The sequence below is a fragment of the Ischnura elegans genome, chromosome 7 (genome assembly GCF_921293095.1).
Source record: "Ischnura elegans chromosome 7, ioIscEleg1.1, whole genome shotgun sequence".
NCBI classification, from domain to species: domain Eukaryota; kingdom Metazoa; phylum Arthropoda; class Insecta; order Odonata; family Coenagrionidae; genus Ischnura; species Ischnura elegans.
In genome coordinates this window covers 104310935-104331478 of record NC_060252.1, presented here as the reverse complement: position 1 = coordinate 104331478, position 20544 = coordinate 104310935, and the positions used below count along the sequence as shown (strand labels likewise).

Sequence of the window (20544 nt, the reverse complement as noted above, 5' to 3'; positions counted from 1 at the left end):
ACATTTTCACGAAGGGGCATTCTGCGAGTGCGACTATCTATGCTCCGCGGTTCGCGAGGCAGATTGCTCACTTTCAACAAAAATCTAACATAACTCGTGTAACTCTGTTGGTAACATGTACGTATTTTAAGTTTCTGGCAATCATTCATTGATTTTGGGGTTTAAAATCAGTCGGCAAGTTTTTTTTTAATTCTTTGCGGAAATCCTCACAAAGTGCATTTTGGCGGGAATTTGCAAAAAAAAACCTTCGTGATTATGTCGTGGCCAGACATTTTCCATGAAACGTATTTCTCTTGATTCCAATACAAGATGAGACGTGATTTGCGCCATGCAATACAAGTAACTCTTATTTTCCTGCGCCGAAATTAAAAGCTTCACAACAACAAGTCCAAGTTTATGGAATGTTAATGGAATTATTGTTGTGAAGCTTTTGGTTTCGGCGTGGCATGGGCGGGGTAGCGCGGTAACAATTGCAACGACTCCGCAATGGTGGCGGAGTAGCTGTCATTGTTATTTCTGGGCAAAGTAAGTAAATTTGGGAATTTGTCAATCAATCAATCAAGCATTATCAATTGTGGCTGTAGTGATGGATATTCATTTTTTGCTTGTTTACAAGTCCAGCGATTTATTTTATGTCGTAATCCTCAATGTGATGGATAACTTTTATACCTCACAGCGCACCGCCAAGCAATTGAGGAAGAGTTGGGATAATCTCAAGATGAGAAAGCGGTAAGAGCTGGCTAATGAAAGGCAGGAGAGGATGAAGACTGGTGGCGGGCCAATGCCGTCCACCAGCAGGGAGGATTTCCCTCCCGAAATGGAAATAGCCGTGCCGTCAGTCTCCTATTCACCGCCGAATGCTGGGGACTGTGATGCGTTCGCGGTCCCTAGCGTTTCTCCGGTGGGTAGGGATGGGTCCCCGGAGTGTTTGCTTCCTCACAATATTTCTGAAATATCAGGTAAGTTTATTAAAAATAGTGGTTATTTACATATCATTAGTGAAGGGAATTCCATAGTGTCATACTGAGATTATTATGAATGAAAAGAGTATTATATGACATCTGTCAGTCAATAGTTATTAATGTTGTACAGTGTCATGATTATGTACAAGAGAATGCAACTTCGTCAAAGAGAAATTGACTTGCATCATATTAGCCGTTGTGTATTATGTTGCTATTTTTGTGCTACATTTGAAAATTGTAATTGCATATGAAATCTAATCTTAATGACTTTAGTTGAGTTTCTTGATACCATTTCCAGGAAAGTTATCGGATATTTTTCATTTATCAACGGTGCACTTTCTGATATTTCCTCAGATTTGGAAGGAAGACCTATAGAGGAAGCATACACTCCGAGGATCCAAGGTGCAGGGACCTCTTCCAGTTCAAAAAGGGCACGATTTACCAGGGAAGCGGCCATTGAGAAGGAGATGGAAGCTAGGCTGGAGCACATGGCATCATATAATGAAAAGGAGGATGCCATCCAGCGGATCCGGAAGAGAGAAGCAGAGATTGCATGTGCAATCAAGGAGCAGGAGCTAGCCAATGCCAAGGCTGCTGGAAACATCATCCAGATGGAGGAGGAATTTAAGAGGCGTATCCAAAAAATACAGCTTCAAACTGAGGAGGCGAAGTTGAAGCGTGTGGTACTTGTTATGATGTATTACTATTCTGATGATAAAACTAGTTTAGTAACAGCCGAATACATGAGTAGAATCTGAAATGAGCTAATGAGGTAATAATCATTCATATCGTGAGTTCAAAATGTTTCAAACTAATTTTCAATAAGAAAAGCATTCCCTTCACCTCTTAGGACTATCCGTTCTTCCTTATCTTTTTGTTTGTTTGTTTGATGATATGCCTGCAATAATGAATAATGTAACGTTTACAGCATGAAGTAATATCTTTACCAGTGATGGACGGTTGTCGGAGGGAATGCTATGCATCCAGTTCTTCATGAACACATTTCTGTTTCCACTCATTCCCTTTGCCTGTTATTGAACTTGTTATATCATCCCACATTAAAATATTAAATTCATTAAGGCATGGAGTACTTCCTCTATTTTGGTATTATTTAAAAGTTCACTGAAGTAAGTATTCACAGGAATTGACAATGAAGCTAAAGGTACATTCTCATTGGTTCTTACAAAATGCATGTCAAGGTCACATCCTTTCTTTCATTTTTTTATTTCTATATTTTCTCTAAAAAGGTTTTTGTTGTGGACTGACAGTTCTTTTTTCTTCAATATCATTCAACTACTGGAAAAGGAAAAGTTATTTCTTACTAGAGTGCTTAGTTATTCATTATCCCTAAAATGTTTGTTCTTTTACCTAGTGAATGGTGTTGCCAATGCATTTCATGTTAAAATTCTCCCTTATCTTGAAGTTATCTTTAAGTTATTTGCCTATGTTTCTATTCTAAAGGTTGTTCAGGCTAATACATTCATTAAAATTAGCAAATTTTAAGAATAATGATAACAAAATTCATGTATTTTAAGTTTCATGGTCGTTTCAGTGTGAACGTCTGCAGAGTTGGCAAATTAGTGATGGGATCTCAAACTTTCAAATGCTAGCACTAGCTAACTGTTTAGTATATGAAGTCTTGCTGTTATTTAACCCAGTATGCCTACATTTAATCCATGAAATGCTACCTTAAATTAATAATTATAAATAATTAAAAGCATGTGAATGACCTTGCATTTTCATTTTGATGCGAAGGTCTAATGCATGATTTGAGGGGCCTAATTATGTCTGTATTGTTTTTTGGAGTTTATATGTATCATATGCTTATATGCCAATTTCTTTGTAAGCTTTCAGATACGCCTCTATGAATTCCTCCTCCACCTTGGCATTGGTTTGCTCCTCCTCCTGCTTCTCTCTCCTGGACTGCTGGATACCTCTGTCTCATTAAAGATGCCATGTCTCCCGCCTGCTTCCATACCTTCTCATGGACCATTTCCTCTGGTAATGGTGCCCTTTTTGTAACTGGAAAGAGATCCTCTGCACCTGCACGGCTATTTCCCATCCTGCTTGACTCCTGCCTTTCATTAGCCATATCCCAACTCTTCCTCATGTAATTCTGCACACCCAACCAGCAATTTTGCCTTCTTTGCATGAGATTTTGCATCGTCTTCTTGCTCTCAGAAATATCTTTTGTGTGTCAACAAACAACTTCGTCCTTCCTTTGTAATTTATTATTATAAATTATCTTGCAATAAAACAATTCAATTGAACATGGCTAATGTTATTTAACTGCATTTCCCATTCCTTTAATTGCTCTTTTTTCTATCTGTTCAGGTAATTTGGAGGCATGGGTAAGGGCAAGGTGTAATGTAAAAATTATTCATAATTTTATGCATTCCTTTTATACCATGAGTGGTCAACATCAAAGGTGTAGTATGCAGTTCAATATGAAGCAATTTCTTTTGGATAATTTTAACATGGTACTGAAGGTAACACAAACTATTGTTTGGGAAAAAGTTTGCATAGCAAATTAAGTGAGTAATATCTATGTTGTCATTTCAGTCATTACTGCCAAGTGATTATCCATTGCTGCCCTAGTATATAGTTGCTTTCACATGAAATCGTAAACTATGTCTGATAATACCATCCGTGAATGAACATCATTTAATACTAATGAAATACTATGTTTACACAACTCCACTTTAAGTAATTTCAATCCTTAATCAAGGCATTGCTATCGTTGTAGAATCAAAGTTTTTAAAGACTTCATTTAATATTCAACGTAGTTTCAGTATGAAGGTTGATGTAACTCATGACTATTCTCCAATGTTCTAGTGCTCTATTGCTGACATCAGTTCCTGATATACATTATTGATTACCTGCTCCATGTTATAAAACATGTTTGCCTACATAGAATATGTAATTATGGAAAGTTGGAAAACCTTCCATCACCTTTCTCTGTAGATCTTCCCTTCGATCAGTCACACATCAGACATTCATAATGGGACTGACAACCATTCCAATTTTTAACGAAAAGTAATTTTGCTAAGGTTGTTTTAAATGATGCTAAATTTAAGACATAACTATTGGATTTAATTAACTTCCTGAAATTAAATTGTCAATACCATTTTTTTCATAATTAATCTGATCACTTGTGTAATTCATGACTATTTTTCCATTCCATTGAATGTATTTCCTTGCATATATGAAATGGAAAATGTTAAAGGGCATAACATGGTCCTTGGTTTTGCCTGTGAGATCAATTTCAGTATAATAAATTATGATAAAAAAATAATTGTCAAACAGATAAAGGTCTGAAATCAGGATTATATCCATGAAAAGAGATAATTCTAGCTGTTGTCATTCACTGTATTTTCCTATCTGTATTTATCCATTGCAAAGTTAGAGGGTATTCTTAAGCAGAGAGGGAAATGAAGGAACAACCTACATAGTTTTATATCAGAATAACAATTTTATTAATAACATAAACATCCATTTCAATTCAAGAATACAATGAAGGTACGTTATGGAAGAGCCTTACATTTGTGTTGGAAGAATACATTAAAGGGATAGGTAGAATCCCATTTATTCAGAAGCAGAATTCCTCAGCAACCGCAGTTTGCCTCATCCGGATATTTTCAAACCAAAAATGGCCTTGAGATGAAGTTGTCAAGTTCAGCATAAGATACTGCACAATGCAAGCAGTCCTGGAGATGTGGATTGTACTGCAACCATGCTCCTCAGTAGGCGAATTGTTCATAGATGTTTTAACAAATAACAGAAATAATGAATATATTTACAAATGGCAGATTAAAGCTCATGATGCCAAATTTTCAAAAGTAAATGACTTACGAACCCCAATGAGACAAATGACATCCTCGGAGTTAGTTAGTATCCTCTATACCTTTGGTCTGCTTCCTTGGACAAGGTGCCACACCACATGAAGTTATTTACATGCCACAAGAATTCATGGGTCATGAAGTTCTTCCAATTGTGTTTATGCAGAATCATATCCTATGCCACGCTCTAATGTCCAAGAACATTGACCTATTTAAAAGGAAAATGACATTGTATGACTTCATTGGTGCACATCATGCATACCTTACAATTACAATTTTAAGGGCTCCACATATTTAATAATCTAAGTAAATGGAACATTGCTGTTAAATGTGAAGATTAAATTGGTGTATTTACAAGAATTCAGAACTCTGAATATAATAAAAAATCAAATGGAATCTTATTCTATCTCTTTCATAGTAAATAAAATTTTTGAAACTTAAAATTAAAATCTTTATAACCAATTTTATACACATTCCCAGTTTTGAATATTATTTCCTTCGTTACATAAACTAAGCCAAATACCTACAAATACTAGTGGAACTGTTTATTTCCATATCATATTAATTTTTTCAAATATAATTACCTCATCACCAAAATGCCTCTCTATGAATGCCGCCCGGATGGCATTTGGGCGACCGTGAACAGGTTGGAGTCTTTGTACAGGGACTTCCAACCTGGGCATAGCTGGCATACGATCAGGCATAGGATCATGATTCTGCATAGCCACATTGTGAAGAACTGCACAAGCCAAAATGACCTTCTGTGCAGTAAATAACTTCACGCGGAGCTTCATACTGAGGCATGGAAATCTACGTTTCCACACCCCAAATGTACGCTCCACGGTGCACCTTGTCCTAATGTGGGAGATGTTGTACCTGAAAGGATAGTTTTCTTAAAACACCATATTCAAGGTATTGAGATGCTGTAATATTTGTCAAAATTATGACATTAATCACAAATACTCTAATTTTTTACCTCCTCTCGGAAGCAGACACTGGTCTTAACACTGGAGTAAATAGATATGGTAATAGAGGATACCCACTATCTCCTAGGAGGATGCCCTTCACCTCATTGGTTTCAAGTCTTAACTTGAGTCGACTGTTATGGAAAATTCTAGCATCATGAGCTGAACCTTGCCATCTGCAAACTATATCCATTATTTCCATATTTGAACCGGCAACGACCTAAGTAAAAATGAAATAATAAGGTACGACTTACAGCACTTGTTAACTTGAAAACAATAAAATTAAATCATTGGATTCTAAATAATAGTGCAGAAGAAACTTGAAAAAATAAATAGTGTAACATAGAGAAATCTATCATATTGCAGCAACGTAATGATGATAAATTAGTAAATACACATATACATACCTGCACATTTAGCGAAAACCATCCCTTACGGTTTCTGTACAATTCGCCTAACTCTCCCCCCGGACTCACAATGGGAACATGGGTGCAGTCAATACAACCCACAACTCCAGGAAATTGACCTTTCTCATAAAACGTTCTCTTACATCTAGCAGTATCTTCATCTGAACTTGGCAACTTCATGTATCGAGGTAATAATGCCACCAGGTCATTACTGAAGCTCTGTAACGATTACGAAATATTTTTCATAAAATACTTAATAAGTTTTCCCCTACAAATGGAAAGTTTACGTTCATAAAAATACCAAACTAACGGGAAAACAAACCTTAATTACTTTTGACACCGTCCCCTGCGCAACTCCGGCCAGATCGCCGCAAACTAACTGGAAACGAGATTTAATAATGTATTTCATGGTCAACGGGACAAAAAACATTTATAAATCTTACGTAAAAGATACCACATACCTGGAATGACCCGGTGGCGTAAAACCTCAAGGCAATTAGCAGCTTCAAAATATCCGGAATCGGTAAACCACGGTTGCTTAAACGCTCACTCCTCACATAAGGTAATAAAACGTCTGATACCGTTCTCTTCGAGAAGCGATACCTCTGGAGGAATTCCGCTTCTGAATAAAACTCAATGGGATTCTGCCTATCCCTTAGGTGCATTCTTCCAACATAAATATACGGCTCTTCCATCGCGTACCTGGCAAATTCAGCGTCCATTTTCATGCAATTGTTGTAAGTTGTTTACTCATTGCTATTTACCACATTAATATTATTAAATTATTATTAAAATACTATAATACGGACTTAACTTCTTTCATCCTTTTTATACGTGTCCTTATAACAGGCATATACGATGGAATAAATAAACATCATCAAATTAAAAAAGCGTAAATTTAACTAAATTTTGATCACATACTGCGAAATGAGTCTTTAAAAAAATGCCAAAGTCCGGAGGATAACGACGCATTCCGCCATATCAGGCCTTGAAACAGTTCCTACAATTTAGTAGGGTGGTATAATCCATGCTCAAAATAGTAGAGAGAAAATCGGTATGCTTGTAGATGGAGTTGATCCCACAAAGAAGGAGGTACGTTTAAAAAACGCTTGGAGGTTGATTTCCCCCTAGTAACGCGTCATACAGGAAGAGATGTTCCTCTAGGAACGTCTTAAAATACGGCCCTACTTGCTGTAGCCGTGGAAAATGAATGGGAAATGGAACAGTTAGATGTTGTTGGAGCATATTTAAATAGTCCACTTGAAATGACTGTGTACATGGAGCAAGCTCCCTGCACAAAGGTAATGGGTAAAAATCGTTCCAGATATGTTTACAAGTTACTAAAGAGTGTTTATGGATTGAGGCAATCGGGGCGGAATTGGAATAACTACCTAAATGAATGCCTGAATACCTTGGGTTTCAATCAATGTAAAAGTGATCCTTGTGTGTATGTGGGGAGGGATATTATTTTGGGAGTATATGTGGATGACTTTTTAGTCATTGGTGAGAAAGAAAAGGTCATGAGGTTTAAGATAAACTTAAAGGAATTTGTGGAAGTGAAGGACCTTGGTGAGCTATCGAATATGTTATCCTTACATTTTATCAGACCCAGTAATCGAGAACTAATTGTGAGTCAAGAAAAATATGTGGAAACTGTTCTTAATGAATTTGGCATGTCTGAATGTAGAGGTGTGAGTATGCCATTGATTAGCATGAAAAATCCTAGGGAGGAGGTTACAGATAAGAATAAGTTTGACAAAACTCTGTATCGTAAGGCTGTTGGGTGTTTGTTATACATATCCACCAGTACAAGGCCAGACATAAGCTGTGCAGTGTCTAAGTTAAGCCAATTTTGTGAGGCTCCAATCCAGGATGACTGGGTAAATGTGAAGCATGTCCTCAGGTATTTAAAGCAGACCAAGAATTATTCTTTGCATTTTTGTAAGGCAGGTAAGACCATTCAGGTCTACAGTGATGCTGATTTTGGTAATGATGAGTATGACAGTAAGTCATATACAGGGTATGTAATCACATTAGGTGGAGGACCCATCATATGGCGATCTAAAAAGCAAAGTTGTGTTTCTACTTCATCCACTTTTTCTGAGTATTTGGCTATATATGAATCTGTGACTGAACTTGTGTGGTTGAGAGAGTTTTTGCAGGAAATTGGACAAAGTAAATTTATTGATACTCCATGTGTTATCCAATTTGACAATCAAGGGGCTATGTGTATAGCATCTGGAAACCCAATCAAAGACAGAAGCAAACACATACGTATCAAGTATCACTATATCAGGGAGATGGTAAAAACAGGGGAGGTTTCATTCCAGTATGTCAGATCAAATGATAATGTCGCTGATATGTTGACAAAGCCACTGTCAGGAACTAAGACAAAAGAATTTTGTACGATGTTAAATCTTAAGGAGTGCTAAGAGATTTATATTTCAAATTATTATTTTGTCAATCCCGAGGGGAGGTGTTAGAATACGTTATTAACAAAATAAGCAGCGCCTGGGTGGAATTCGAATAGGCGTTGCCAAGGTATTGTTTATGTTGATGTAACTGTTTCTCTTGTTCGCAGTGGATGTGTACGTTATAACCTCTTATAAATAAAAGGTTTTTCCTGCGTGTGCTAACAGTTTCTACACGAGAGGATAGGAGTTTTACATCGTCTGATGCATGCATGAGGCACAGAGCACAGGGAAACATCTCTCAATAATCACTTATTAAAATTGTCTAAGGTCGGAAAGTTTTCTTCGTTTGATAACGTAGCAATAATACATATTTAAGCCAAGCGCTACCTGCTAGCTGGATACTCTGCTACCTTATAGCAGCCTGCGTCGTATAGGCGCTCAAGCCTCGCCTCAAGGTCACCTCACAGGGCGGCAGCGGGAACCAGAATGACGTCACACGGACTTTTCCCATCATTCCTACTTAGCCGTCGCGTTTTCGCGCGCTTGAAAATTTTCACTTGTCGTTTCATGGCGAAAAATAGATATCGTCATTTAAAAATCTAAAAGCGTGAAATACGTACTCCAGGAGTAATAAAAATCTTTCGATTTAGGCAATAAAAAAATGATAGGAAACCACCCTATTGAGAATTGATATCTTGCAGGAGGACAAGGATAACGTCATATTAGAATAAATTTCCAGGTCCAACAAAACTGGCAAATTAAGAGAGATATTTTACCGAACGGATTGGTATGGGAATTCGTTTTTCCCCCGAAACATAAGGGACTTTCATAAATGCTAGGCGTAACTTCGTAAAAGCATCTGCTTTTTATCGTTAACGGCTTAGTGTTCCAGGGGCGCAGCCAGGAGTTAAGTCTAGGAGGGTTTTAGGCACAACTAATACTGGGGTGTCTGGGGGTGTGGAATACCCGCCACGGTAAGCGGGAGGTGCGGGGGCACTCCTTTAAAAAATTTTCGAGATTAATGGTTCAAAATGGTGATTTTTGCGGCTTTCAGAGGGATGTTTTCTTAATATTTACACTATTTTGTAAGTAATATTAATCCAATTAAGTAAAATGGATTAAACTTAAAAAAAAAAGTCTGAGCTCTCGGGGGAGGGGGGGTTATCCCCCCCCCCTCGCTGCGCCACTGAAGTGTTCCAACACCCCCTCTCACTCGCCTATTGAGGCAACTTGCGGAGTAGTCCGCGGATGTAATACGGACGTATGCCACCAGACAAAGGCGGGCACGTCATCTCCTCTTCTGCTCCTCCCCATCCCCCCATACACTCCTCCGATAAGAGCGGAACCCGCGATGCAAACACTTTGAGCGGACGCCGTCAATTCACGGCTGATAAGGACGCGGCTTCGGAGGGAGTTCCCTGCCCTTACCCCCCTCCACGCCCCCCTGCCTCCAATCACTGCCATCGTAAGCGATTCCACTCTCCATTTCTAGGCCTCTAGCAGAGCATACTCGTGCCGTCGCTTTCAAGTGCTAGGCAGGGAGGAGAGGCTGGCTTGCTTGTGGAGTGTTACAGCCGAAAATATCCACTCTCGCCGGAGAAGAGGCACAACCGAGTCTCGTCTTCTGGAATTAATCCATCGTTCAACGTGAAAAAGGTAGGATTTCTATCATCATTATACGTCAAAAGTCCTTATATTGTTCTGATACAGCTCTCCTATCTTGAGTGACTACTGTATCCAAATCATTCCGCTCTTTGAAAGCTGGATTTTCTTAAAGAAACTGCCCCTCCGTGACCTCCAACCACTATTGTTTCATCCATAACCTTAACCTTGCGATCAACAAGATATTCTGTTGTATGATATACAGTGGCGCCGACTCTATGGAGCCTGAGGGGGCCCGAGCCCCCCAAAAATTCGTGCTATGGGTGTGAGGAAAAAATGTGCCAGGCTTGTCGATTTTCCCCGGAGTGTCCAGATATCGAGATTCGAGTTATCAGGGTTCCAATGTTGATCATGTGACTATTCTAAAATGCTTAAAAAACTTCAAACTCGCTGCTTATAAAATTTCCCGGAGCAAGGTCCCCGGTTTGGGCCCCCCAAATATTTTTTGTGAGTCGGCATCCCTGATGATATATACGGCACGATTTGGAGGAAGTCATTGATATTATTCAAATAAGACTTAGCAATATTTCCACTGAATTTTGTTTCTTTGTTGCAACAACGTTTTCAAGGGAATCATGTGCAGCCAAGTTTTTTCTTCGATGCGTCCTAATGTGTGAGGGGAGGGGGAAAGCGGAAGGATGTAGATTGGGTGTCGGGAGGCGGGGATATTGAAGGGTACGGGAGAGGGGATCGTTTTGTAGGACATCGGAAGAGTATGAGAAAGATTTCAGTGTGAGGGTACCACGTGCTTCTTAAATGTCATCTTCAACGTTGCGGTCGTCAGGATGCAGTTCTTGTTCCGGATGATCTTCTTCTCCTTGTGTGACCCCTTATCCGTCTTCGATTGGTCTTCTATGGAGTGGGGGAGGAAGCGGTGGCACTCACCCTTAAAAAAACGAACCGCTCTCCCACAAAATTCACTAACTCTTGATTAACTTTGTGGGATTCCATTATAAGTTTTCCTGGATATCACACAATTACTTATACCACTTATTTTTTACAGAGCGAACCCGGGTTTCAATAAATTATCATCATCAGGCGCTAATTATGATTTGTTTATCTTATTGTTACCTAGTTACTTGATGAATTTTAAAACGCACGCCAGAATAGGGGAAAAGGATGGGTAGAGATATTCATTTATAAGAGTACTGTCTAGACTTTCATTAATTTTTAAAATTTCTATCTGTTCATAATTAGCGCCTGATGATGATGATAATTCATTGAAACCCAGGTCGCGCTCTTATAAAAAAATAAGTGGTGAAAGTAATTGTGTATATCCAGGAAAAACGTTCTCCCACAACCTTCAGTGTTCCCACTCCCAAACACAACCATACTTTTACTCTAGCAGTGGGACGTATTTAAGAAAGAACTTGGCAGCACTTGTAAATGTTATTATAACAACGAAACGCGTCGTTCGAAAATAAATTCAGTATAAATATGACATTCTCTTCTTTAACTAAGATATAATAACTAATTTTGTTACCAGTAATTTCTGAAAACGTTAAATCTATTGGCACATCTTTTTTTTTATGAAGTTACCAGAAGTCGGTCACGAAACGTCGGGGCAATCTCCATTACGACACGCTGCATACACCCTTATGTCACTCTTTTTTAATCACAATGAGCAACGAAAGCTTCAATCAAGAAACTAATAACACAATTCAGCAGCCACCTCGTCTAGCGTCCACATGGATTTTTAATTAAACAAAAAATGACAGGGGTCTAATCCTTTTGTACACACCGGTACACATTGGCAAAAAAAGTTTATGCACTAATTTACTCAGTATTTGTTGAGGTGTACGCATGATTCCTTTAAATTTGATACTCTATTCTACAAAAAAGTGATATGAAGTGAAAATTCAACAATTTTTTTCTCGAAAAAAAAACTTGGAATAACAAGACTGTATAAAATGGATATTTATGAGTGGATCAATCAACAGTTAGAGCATGTTCCTGTTAAAAATTTTGCCATTTGAATATAGGCATTTGATGGACAGACAGGAATAAAAATTGCAGACAAGAATAGGGAATTTTAATTCAATTTATTGATAATTGAATCTTTAAAAAGTTTTATTTAAATCCAACGAGTTCACAGCCAAACCAAAGGCGTGCTACTCGTAACTTTAAAAAAATATCTACTGCCGTAACTTGCAGCAGTTCCTTATTCAGAACGCCACAGGCAGTGAGTGAGAATTAAAGAGTGTCAGCAGCAACAAACTTGATCTCCTCCAAACAGTATCGGCGAGAAACCTTCTGTTAGGTCTTTCCTATTCCAAAACTCTACATGATAAGATATCACTATCTGCACCATAAATCAGTCTCGGCCAAACCAAAAAAACTAAGTCTAGAGGATAATTTTTCTGTCTTACTGTGTATAGAGAGAGTTGTTTGAGGACTGATAAGGTGAAATCCTAACATATTAGTAAATTAAAAGTTTCCTACAACTTTCCACTGATACAAATAATTGCACTTGTGGAAATTTTCCAGTAGATTTTAATTTGCTAAAATCTTTTTCTTAGGAATTTGCTCACGCTCATTTTTTTTCTGGCATATTTTTATTGAAAAATATGAAAGAATATATTCTGAAAAATGTCATAGCTATTTTGGGCTACAGTAGTTTGGGGTGATCGTTGGTGAGTGAGTAAATCAGTCTGCAGGTCAGGACACGCAGTCGATATTATCAGAGATAATGTTATTGGAATATAAGAAATAATTTTCTGCCCTTGTTTTTTATTCTAGCCATTGCATTCATAGAATGGGAGAAAGTGGAACCTTTGTTCGTCCGGCATCGGTCCCCAAGAAAGTGTGGCATCGCTACAGCTCTTTCCGCATCGAAGACATACCGGACAACAGAAGGGATGAGGCCATACAGCACATGATCGACAATTTCTTCAAGGACGAGCCCACAACTTCAGTGCTGAAGAAAACGGCACCGTTCTCGGATGAAGACAGAAAAAAATTTCTCAACGCTGCTTTGGATGACAACATATCACTTTATGCTGTGGACGAAGATAACAATGACGAAATAGTAAGTGCTTCTGTCAATTTGAAGTTAGGTTATCTATTATGTATTTGCCATTCGTTCTAAACTGATAAAATACAGAACAGATATAAAGGTGCATTATAGCGATAAACCATTCACGCCACGAGTTTACACGATGCATTTACTCGCACGGTTAGATGCGTAAACACATTAGCCATCAAAATTAAAATTACGCAAGTTAATGTCTAAGAAGTGGCCCTTGCTCTAATTTCGTACATCCATCCGAATATTTCTCAATCCATGTTCTTCCACGGGTAAATGCATTGCAATGGACTGCAGGAGCTTGATAAACCCTTATCTGGCGCCCTTCACTGATAAAAGGTAACAGCACCTTTTGGCCTATCTGCCTGTCCTTACTCAGCGATAATAGCCCACTGCTGAAAACGTAGTCAGTCAAATTCACCAGAAATCGTTTTTCGCTGACATCTTTCCCGCTTTTAAATGCATAACCTCAGAGTAATTTCGTTATAAATTTTCGTTTAGACTTTCGTACAATCAAAACCTATCTCTTCAAAAGAGATAGTCCGTCCTTAACATTGAAATGAAAAGATTTCTCGAAAGTCAAAATCGCTGAACTACCTTTTCATCCACCCAGGTTGTAACTCAGAGCCTTTTACTTTATCCAAAAATCCTAAATTAATCAGTGACATGTCAATAATTATTATTAATAATTAAAGCATCATCATGACAGAGGCAACCATCATATATCTGTACAGCAGCAATCAATAATGTGCACGCTGCAACCGCAAGAAGTCCTTAGTGCTGCGCTAGCTCACGTTTGCGTTAACTCCTGTTGGGTGAGCAGGTTTCGTCATGGCTCTGGGTCTGCGGATGAGCCATTCACCCCTGGCCAGCAGGGCTATATCAATTTGTCTGTCCTGCGACAACTTCCATTGGATTTGCTATTGTCATCTATAGGAATCACAATGAATTATTATGGACTGTTCGGTAGACCAACCACAAGGTTTCGGTTTATACAACTACTAAATACAATAATCGCCACTGATTCAACCATATTGGACATTAGGGGATTTCAACCTATGATTGAAGCATTCATAACAGCCGCACTTATTCCAAAACTGGCAGCTATATCCCGAGTCCCATGGGGAGGTCCCTCAGCTGGATTCTCTACTCATACCCTAAAAGTAGTGCTATCAGCAGTATCCCATCAACTCACCCTAATGGCTCGGAGAGGCTCCAAGATTCCTCTGTTATGTGTCAGTAAATCATCGCACATGAAGTTCTTTAAAGCCGCAATTATGGTTAGGAGGTGGGACCCAAAAGCAGCTGCTAAGCACAATATGACTGCTGAATCAACAATGAAGGACATACGTGACTATTCTCTTGCTCCTGATTCCCGGATTAATATCATTGTGGTGAATGATGTAACTGATGCTCTGACATGGGGCAGAAACAAACTGGAGGCCATTACCGGACTTGCCAATCCACCGCCGTCCGGCTGTAGCATGTCCATCCAGCCCATGGTGCGGCCCCCTCCTGCTGGCTCTCCCTGGCTAGTGTCTGAGAGAAGAGACCCAGGGCCAACCAGTGACACTATTGCTCACTCGGTCAGGTACCTTCAGTCACCACATGTCCACAGCTGTCCAAACAATTTCTACCATAGGATCAGCAGGTTCAATGCTGTTTCATCATCATCCAGGAGCAAATTGATGGATATTCTGACTTTTGGAGATATCCATCTAGACAATATTAAAACTGCTATTTGTTTGGCAGAGGATCCAGGGGGCTTTTCATCGTTGCTGCTCCACTTGGCTCCATCATGCACCATTGATTACTTCTCCATTGTGGTGCCGGAGGATCAACCGACATGCCTAACAGGATTGTCGGTTCCCGCTGAATGTGTGTGTTCTTGTGCGGTGCATACAAGATTAAGAGGACTCAATACGCCAGGTGAGAAATGGAATGATCTTGGTGAGCTGCAAACATGGAAGGAAATCGTGATGGCCAAGGACAAAAATAGTGGCCCTTATGAGATGCTGACATGGGATATGGAATATAACGTGAGGAAGAGACCACAATCCTTAGAATACTTGACAGGCTTCATCCAATCTTATAGACCACTGGGGGTGATCATAAAGGTGTTCTCTGATGATCTCCTAAACCTGAATGGGGGTGCCTTGGACAACATAACTAAAGTGTACCAGAAGGGATACTATATCAAACCTAGAACATCGAACTTCTATTCTCGTGAATTATTTATTTATTTATTTTTTATTTATTTATTATGTTTAATGTTCGCCCAACATGTACATAATTATAGGGCGAACAATACATGATTATAACTACAAAAAATAGAAAATAAATTGGTCACAGCCACAAAAAAGTAACAATCATGATAACAAATGGTAAAAATATTAACTAAATACTATCACAGTCGCGAAACATATTCTTAACATCTTTTAAAAAGCAGTTTTTCTTTTGATACAGGTCTAAATCATTGAAGTTTTTGTTATATAGTACACAGATCCTTCGTATTGGCGTATTGGAACAATAATTTGTTTTAACCTTAGATATGTAAAATGTTCTTTTGAACCGGCTATTAACATTTGGTACTATTATTTTTATTTCCTTAAGCAATTCATAACATAGGCCCTTATTAATGACATCATGCAGAAATAGCAGGTCGTTTATGGTTCTTCTATTTTGCAGGGTATGGAGACCAAACACTCTTAACAAATCACTATAACAAACATAATTCTCGAAAAGCGGATACACATGATATAATACAAAATATAGAAATCTTAAAAATCTCTTTTGAACTTGCTCTAGCAGTACAATATGTTTCTTTAAATAGGGATTCCAAATAACTGACCCATATTCCAACTTACTTCTTACATAAGAGTAATACAATGTCTTAAGTACCATCTCAGAGTCAAAATATTTTGACATACGGTGTATAAAGCCCAAAAGTTTACATACAGTTATGCTAATATTCAATATATGTGTGGTGAAATACATTTTGCTATCAAAGGTGACCCCTAGATCCTTCCATTCATTAGTCCTATTCAATTTTGATTCTTCCATATGGTAATTGCATTTGATTACATTTTTTCTCCGTGAAAAAGATAAAACAAAACACTTATCAACATTAAAAAATAAACCATTTTCATGAGACCAGGTGACCAGACTGTTTAAATCTGACTGTATCTGGAGACAATGTTGTAAGTTGTTCACCTTTCTATATATTTTAACATCATCTGCAAACATTAGACATCTTGAATGATGGATACATTGTCGCAAGTCATTAACAAATATCAAAAACAGAAGTGGACCCAGGTTCGAGCCTTGAGGCACACCAGACACAACAGAGTATTTGTCAGACACCACGTTTCGATACACTACGTATTGTTTTCTTTCATTTAGAAATGAACTCAAAAGAGTTAACAAAGAGCCTGCAATGCCAATACTTTTCAGTTTGCTTAGCAATATGTTATGTTGTATAGTATCAAAGGCTTTTTTAAAGTCTAGGTAGACTGCATCCACCTGAGAACCGCTATCCATGGAATTCATAACATAATCAGTTAAGATAGCTAGGTTGGTCGTTACTGACCTATTAGCTATAAAGCCGTGTTGTGTATCACTTATCCGATTTTTTAATAGAAAGTTAATACGCTTACATAAATTATATATGGTATGTTTCGACCCACTACCTCAGCATCAAGTGACGGATCCACTGTCTCGCTTACTAACAGCACGACTTCATGACCATTTATGCATTCGATTCTCCGAGCAAGAGGTCCTGGAAACTGCAGTGGGTTTGGTGCAATGGGAAAGCAAAATACCTTGGTGTCGGAAATTCTTTAATTATGTATCCGATCAAGACCCTAAGTCAACATCCAATCTAACAGGAGTTCTATTATCCTTCCTGAAGACACTTTTATCCACATTGATGGAATTTTCCGGGAAGGCGTTTAGGTATGTCAAACCAGTTTCCATGGCATTGGAATCAGACACCTCCATCTCAAAAACAGTATTGGAAAGCTTGAAAGCAGAACTGTTACCACTGTGGCTAATCCTGAAGCTGAATGTGTGGAAAACCCTACAGACTTCATCACAGCAGATTCGTCACGCAGTAGCTGGTGTTCCTCTCCAACTGGTTGCTCTTTTAACAACCATCGAAGATGAGGTAGTTTCGAAGAGGCAGTTTAGATTGGTCCTCCAGAGGCTAGGGTACATCTTATCTGATGACAAGCAATGGTCATCGATAGAAGTAGAAGGAGTTATCAAGAGGTGTCGCATTATTGTTTGTCAACTGCCACATACTGTGGGCAATGCATTGATGGACGTGATGACAGAAATTCACTCTATGTTACTATCCATTATACCTTGCCAGATATATGCAGAACCAACCATGACAATACTTCTAAGTGCCCCACATCACCTAGTGGTTAATCAAGCCACAAAATGGATTATGGAATACCTTGGGGTGGAGGAGTTGTCAGTGGCATGTGTGGATGTCTGTGAACAGTTACTCATTATGGCATAACCCTGGACAGACAAGATAGTCTTCGGAGACCATCCTGAGGTATTGTTTCTTGATTATAGCTCCCTCAATGGAATGTTGGACCTGGTACCTAATTACCAAATGACCATGGTTATGGGACTTCAATTGCCGGATCACCTTTTGGTCCCTTACACCACCCTGAGGAAGTTTCGAGCGAATAGGGAGAGCCCTCACTACTGCATAGAATTACTACTCGGATCTGCGATCAAATAGCTGACGAAGTTTGAATTATTAATAACAATTTTTTTCGCACAATTCTCCAGAAAGGTTATGCGACATAATTTTTCAACTACATGATATTTCAGGTGATATTTCTCTCCTTGATTTGAAACTCGGTGCGAATAATGAGTCAGGGGGTGTCCATGTGCATGTGTGACACAATGGAGAACATGCACGAAATTTATTCATCCTACTACTACTTGTCTATTCAAAGGTAATCGAGTAACTTGAGCACTATACACGTAATAAACGGCTTTTGCACGTTTTTCTCTTAAAGATCCATGCTGCTTTGATGAATACTAATACAATTATCGCATTAGACAAATGATATGCTGTAACGTACATCACAATATTCCTTCTTCAAAACCAATTAATGTCTGTTATTCAATGCAATCAACTTATTTTCATGTAAATCTTTCCTTATCTCCCCAAACAATCCCCTTTCTTTGTTTCAATTACTCCTTTGCAACCCAACATACAATTTTTTCTGGGGTTATTTTCGATTGTTGAGGCCTGAAACTTTGGGTAACCCTCTCCTGACCTCCTCTCTGACGTTATAACAGTAATTATTTTCGCCAAATTTGCATTTCAGCTCTTAGAATCTTCCTCTCTCTACCAGCAGTGAATACCGGGCCGTGACGTCAAGCGGGGGCGTCTCCGATGACGTGGTGTTTTCAAGCAGCCGATGAAGAATTATTTTTAAAGACTCATAGCTCAGTTAAAAAACATAATTCATCCGCGAAATTTTCGACGAGAGCATTTGAAGTAGGGAGATACTCATTGTAGTAGTTTTGAAAAAATGTGCATGTTCCCCGCTGGCGTTCGTAATAATTTATTTAAATAAATGGTCTAGCAGATTAAGATGGTGAAAAGTGCCCCCGATATTTTGAGAAATAAAAAATATACACTTAAATTCATCCAAAATTATGTGTTTACCCAAAGTTTCAGGCCTCAACAATCGAAAATAACCCCAGAAAAAATTGAAACACGATTTTTAGTTTTTTTTTAACCATATCTCCAGTTTTTATTTTTGTAAAATCGTTTTCTTGATTTTAAGTTGTGTATACAATTATGGTCTACCATTCTGATTTTTTTCAAAATTTTTGAACCGAAAGCTTAACTTTTACATAAGTTTGAAATTTTCAAAATTAAATTAAAAATTTTAGGAAACAATAGACACGCCGAAAAAAAATATGTTGTTACCCCTATCTTAAAATATAATCCTAATTTTTTCAGATTTTTAAAATTGGTGGAACAGGGTCAAAAATACGAATAACTGCTTCATGCCATTTCTTTAAGACCCTTTATACTATATGCTACAAAGAAAGAAACAATTCTCCTTCCTCGTTCTCACAGGCTGGCGTGACGATCCTCAGGGTGGTTTCCAGGGCAGCGCCCCACAAACACGAGAAAGTCGACTCGACCCTGACGTCGATGAACAGGCTCATGTCCTTCCTGGAATACTGCCACGAGGGTCTGGATGTCTTCACCTACGACTCGGGCTCTTCCAAAGTGGTGGTGGACCACGTTCTGGAGCCCATGGGGCTGTCCGTGTCGCCGCAATACAGGGGCAAGGGGATCGGGCAGGCCTTGATCCGGGCGAGACACAGGATGGCCGCGGAGGTGGGCATCGGAGCCACAATGGGCATCTACACCAGCATCTACTCGCAGGCGATCATCCTGCGACAAGGGATGCATGTCGTCAAGGAGATCCCGTACGACAGTTACCTGGAGAACGGGGTGCCCGTCTTCAAGGAGCTCAATCCCCCGCATCCTTCGTGCAAGGTCATCGGCGGGCTACTCCCGAAGCCAGCGTCGTAAAGGAGAGGCACGGCGGAAGAAGTCGGATGATTGCTATCATGGTGGAGGAAGGGTAAAGGCCGTTTTACACGTGGCACGGAATTGCGCAGGTTAGAGCTGCATTAATTTCTAAAATGGCGTGGAATTGCGCGAATGCATGAACGAAATTAGAACAGGGGCTATTTTGCCGTCTCGCATCCACGCATTCTCGCATCCACGCATTCTCGCATGTGTTCTAGCAATTCACCGCTTTACACGACGCAATTTTGATTGCGCCTTCGCACGTACGTCAGATTGCGCGATTCCGAGTACCGTGTAAAACGGCCTTAATAGTTGCCAGACCATAAGGGGGCGTTCATTGATTACGTGAGGTGATTTTGGCGATTTATGGACCATCCCCAATCCCCTTGGTGAGATATCGTGATATTTGGCTCGACCCACTCCCGATAATCTCTCGTCAGATTGTTCAAAAAGCGTATTTTCAGAGTAAATACGTAAATCTAAGTTTCATTACGTTTGATTTATTAATTAAAACATTTTAAAAATTATTTTCATTTAAGATTAGTTAAGACTAGTATTTAAGATTGCTAAGATCCTAATCTAGAGTCATATTATACCCTGATTCTTTCGGAAAAAAGAATTACATGATACTTGCCAGGACCTTCTCCTCCCCTCACGTGAGGTGGGGTGAGAATCGGCTTGATCCCC

General features: G+C 39.0%; 3 protein-coding genes across 4 annotated transcripts; 2 read left to right on the top strand and 1 right to left on the bottom strand.

Annotated features, from left to right (window-relative positions):
• The first annotated feature begins 475 nt into the window (after positions 1–475).
• Positions 476–3155, top strand: LOC124162201. 2 transcript variants are annotated; one of them, XM_046538643.1, is made up of 3 exons: positions 476–959; positions 1317–1645; positions 2810–3155. In XM_046538643.1, exons 1-3 carry the CDS (start codon positions 761–763, stop codon positions 2828–2830), a joined length of 549 nt encoding a protein of 182 aa, XP_046394599.1. In that variant the 5' UTR covers positions 476–760; the 3' UTR covers positions 2831–3155. The 2 variants fall into 2 exon arrangements, with proteins under 2 accessions (XP_046394599.1, XP_046394597.1); XM_046538641.1 differs by having other exon boundaries at positions 1317–3154.
• Positions 3156–4599: 1444 nt separating this feature from the next.
• LOC124162411 (putative nuclease HARBI1) lies at positions 4600–6378 on the bottom strand. Its single transcript, XM_046538940.1, has 3 exons — positions 5778–6378; positions 5386–5677; positions 4600–5009 (listed from the first exon to the last, which is right to left on the bottom strand). The coding sequence occupies exons 1-3, from the start codon at positions 5966–5968 to the stop codon at positions 4989–4991; spliced, it is 504 nt and encodes a 167-aa protein (XP_046394896.1). The 5' UTR covers positions 5969–6378; the 3' UTR covers positions 4600–4988.
• A 3623-nt stretch (positions 6379–10001) lies between these two features.
• Positions 10002–19986, top strand: LOC124162746. The gene is made up of 3 exons (XM_046539380.1): positions 10002–10243; positions 12989–13277; positions 19393–19986. Exons 2-3 carry the CDS (start codon positions 13005–13007, stop codon positions 19855–19857), a joined length of 738 nt encoding a protein of 245 aa, XP_046395336.1. The 5' UTR covers positions 10002–10243; positions 12989–13004; the 3' UTR covers positions 19858–19986.
• Positions 19987–20544: the final 558 nt, after the last annotated feature.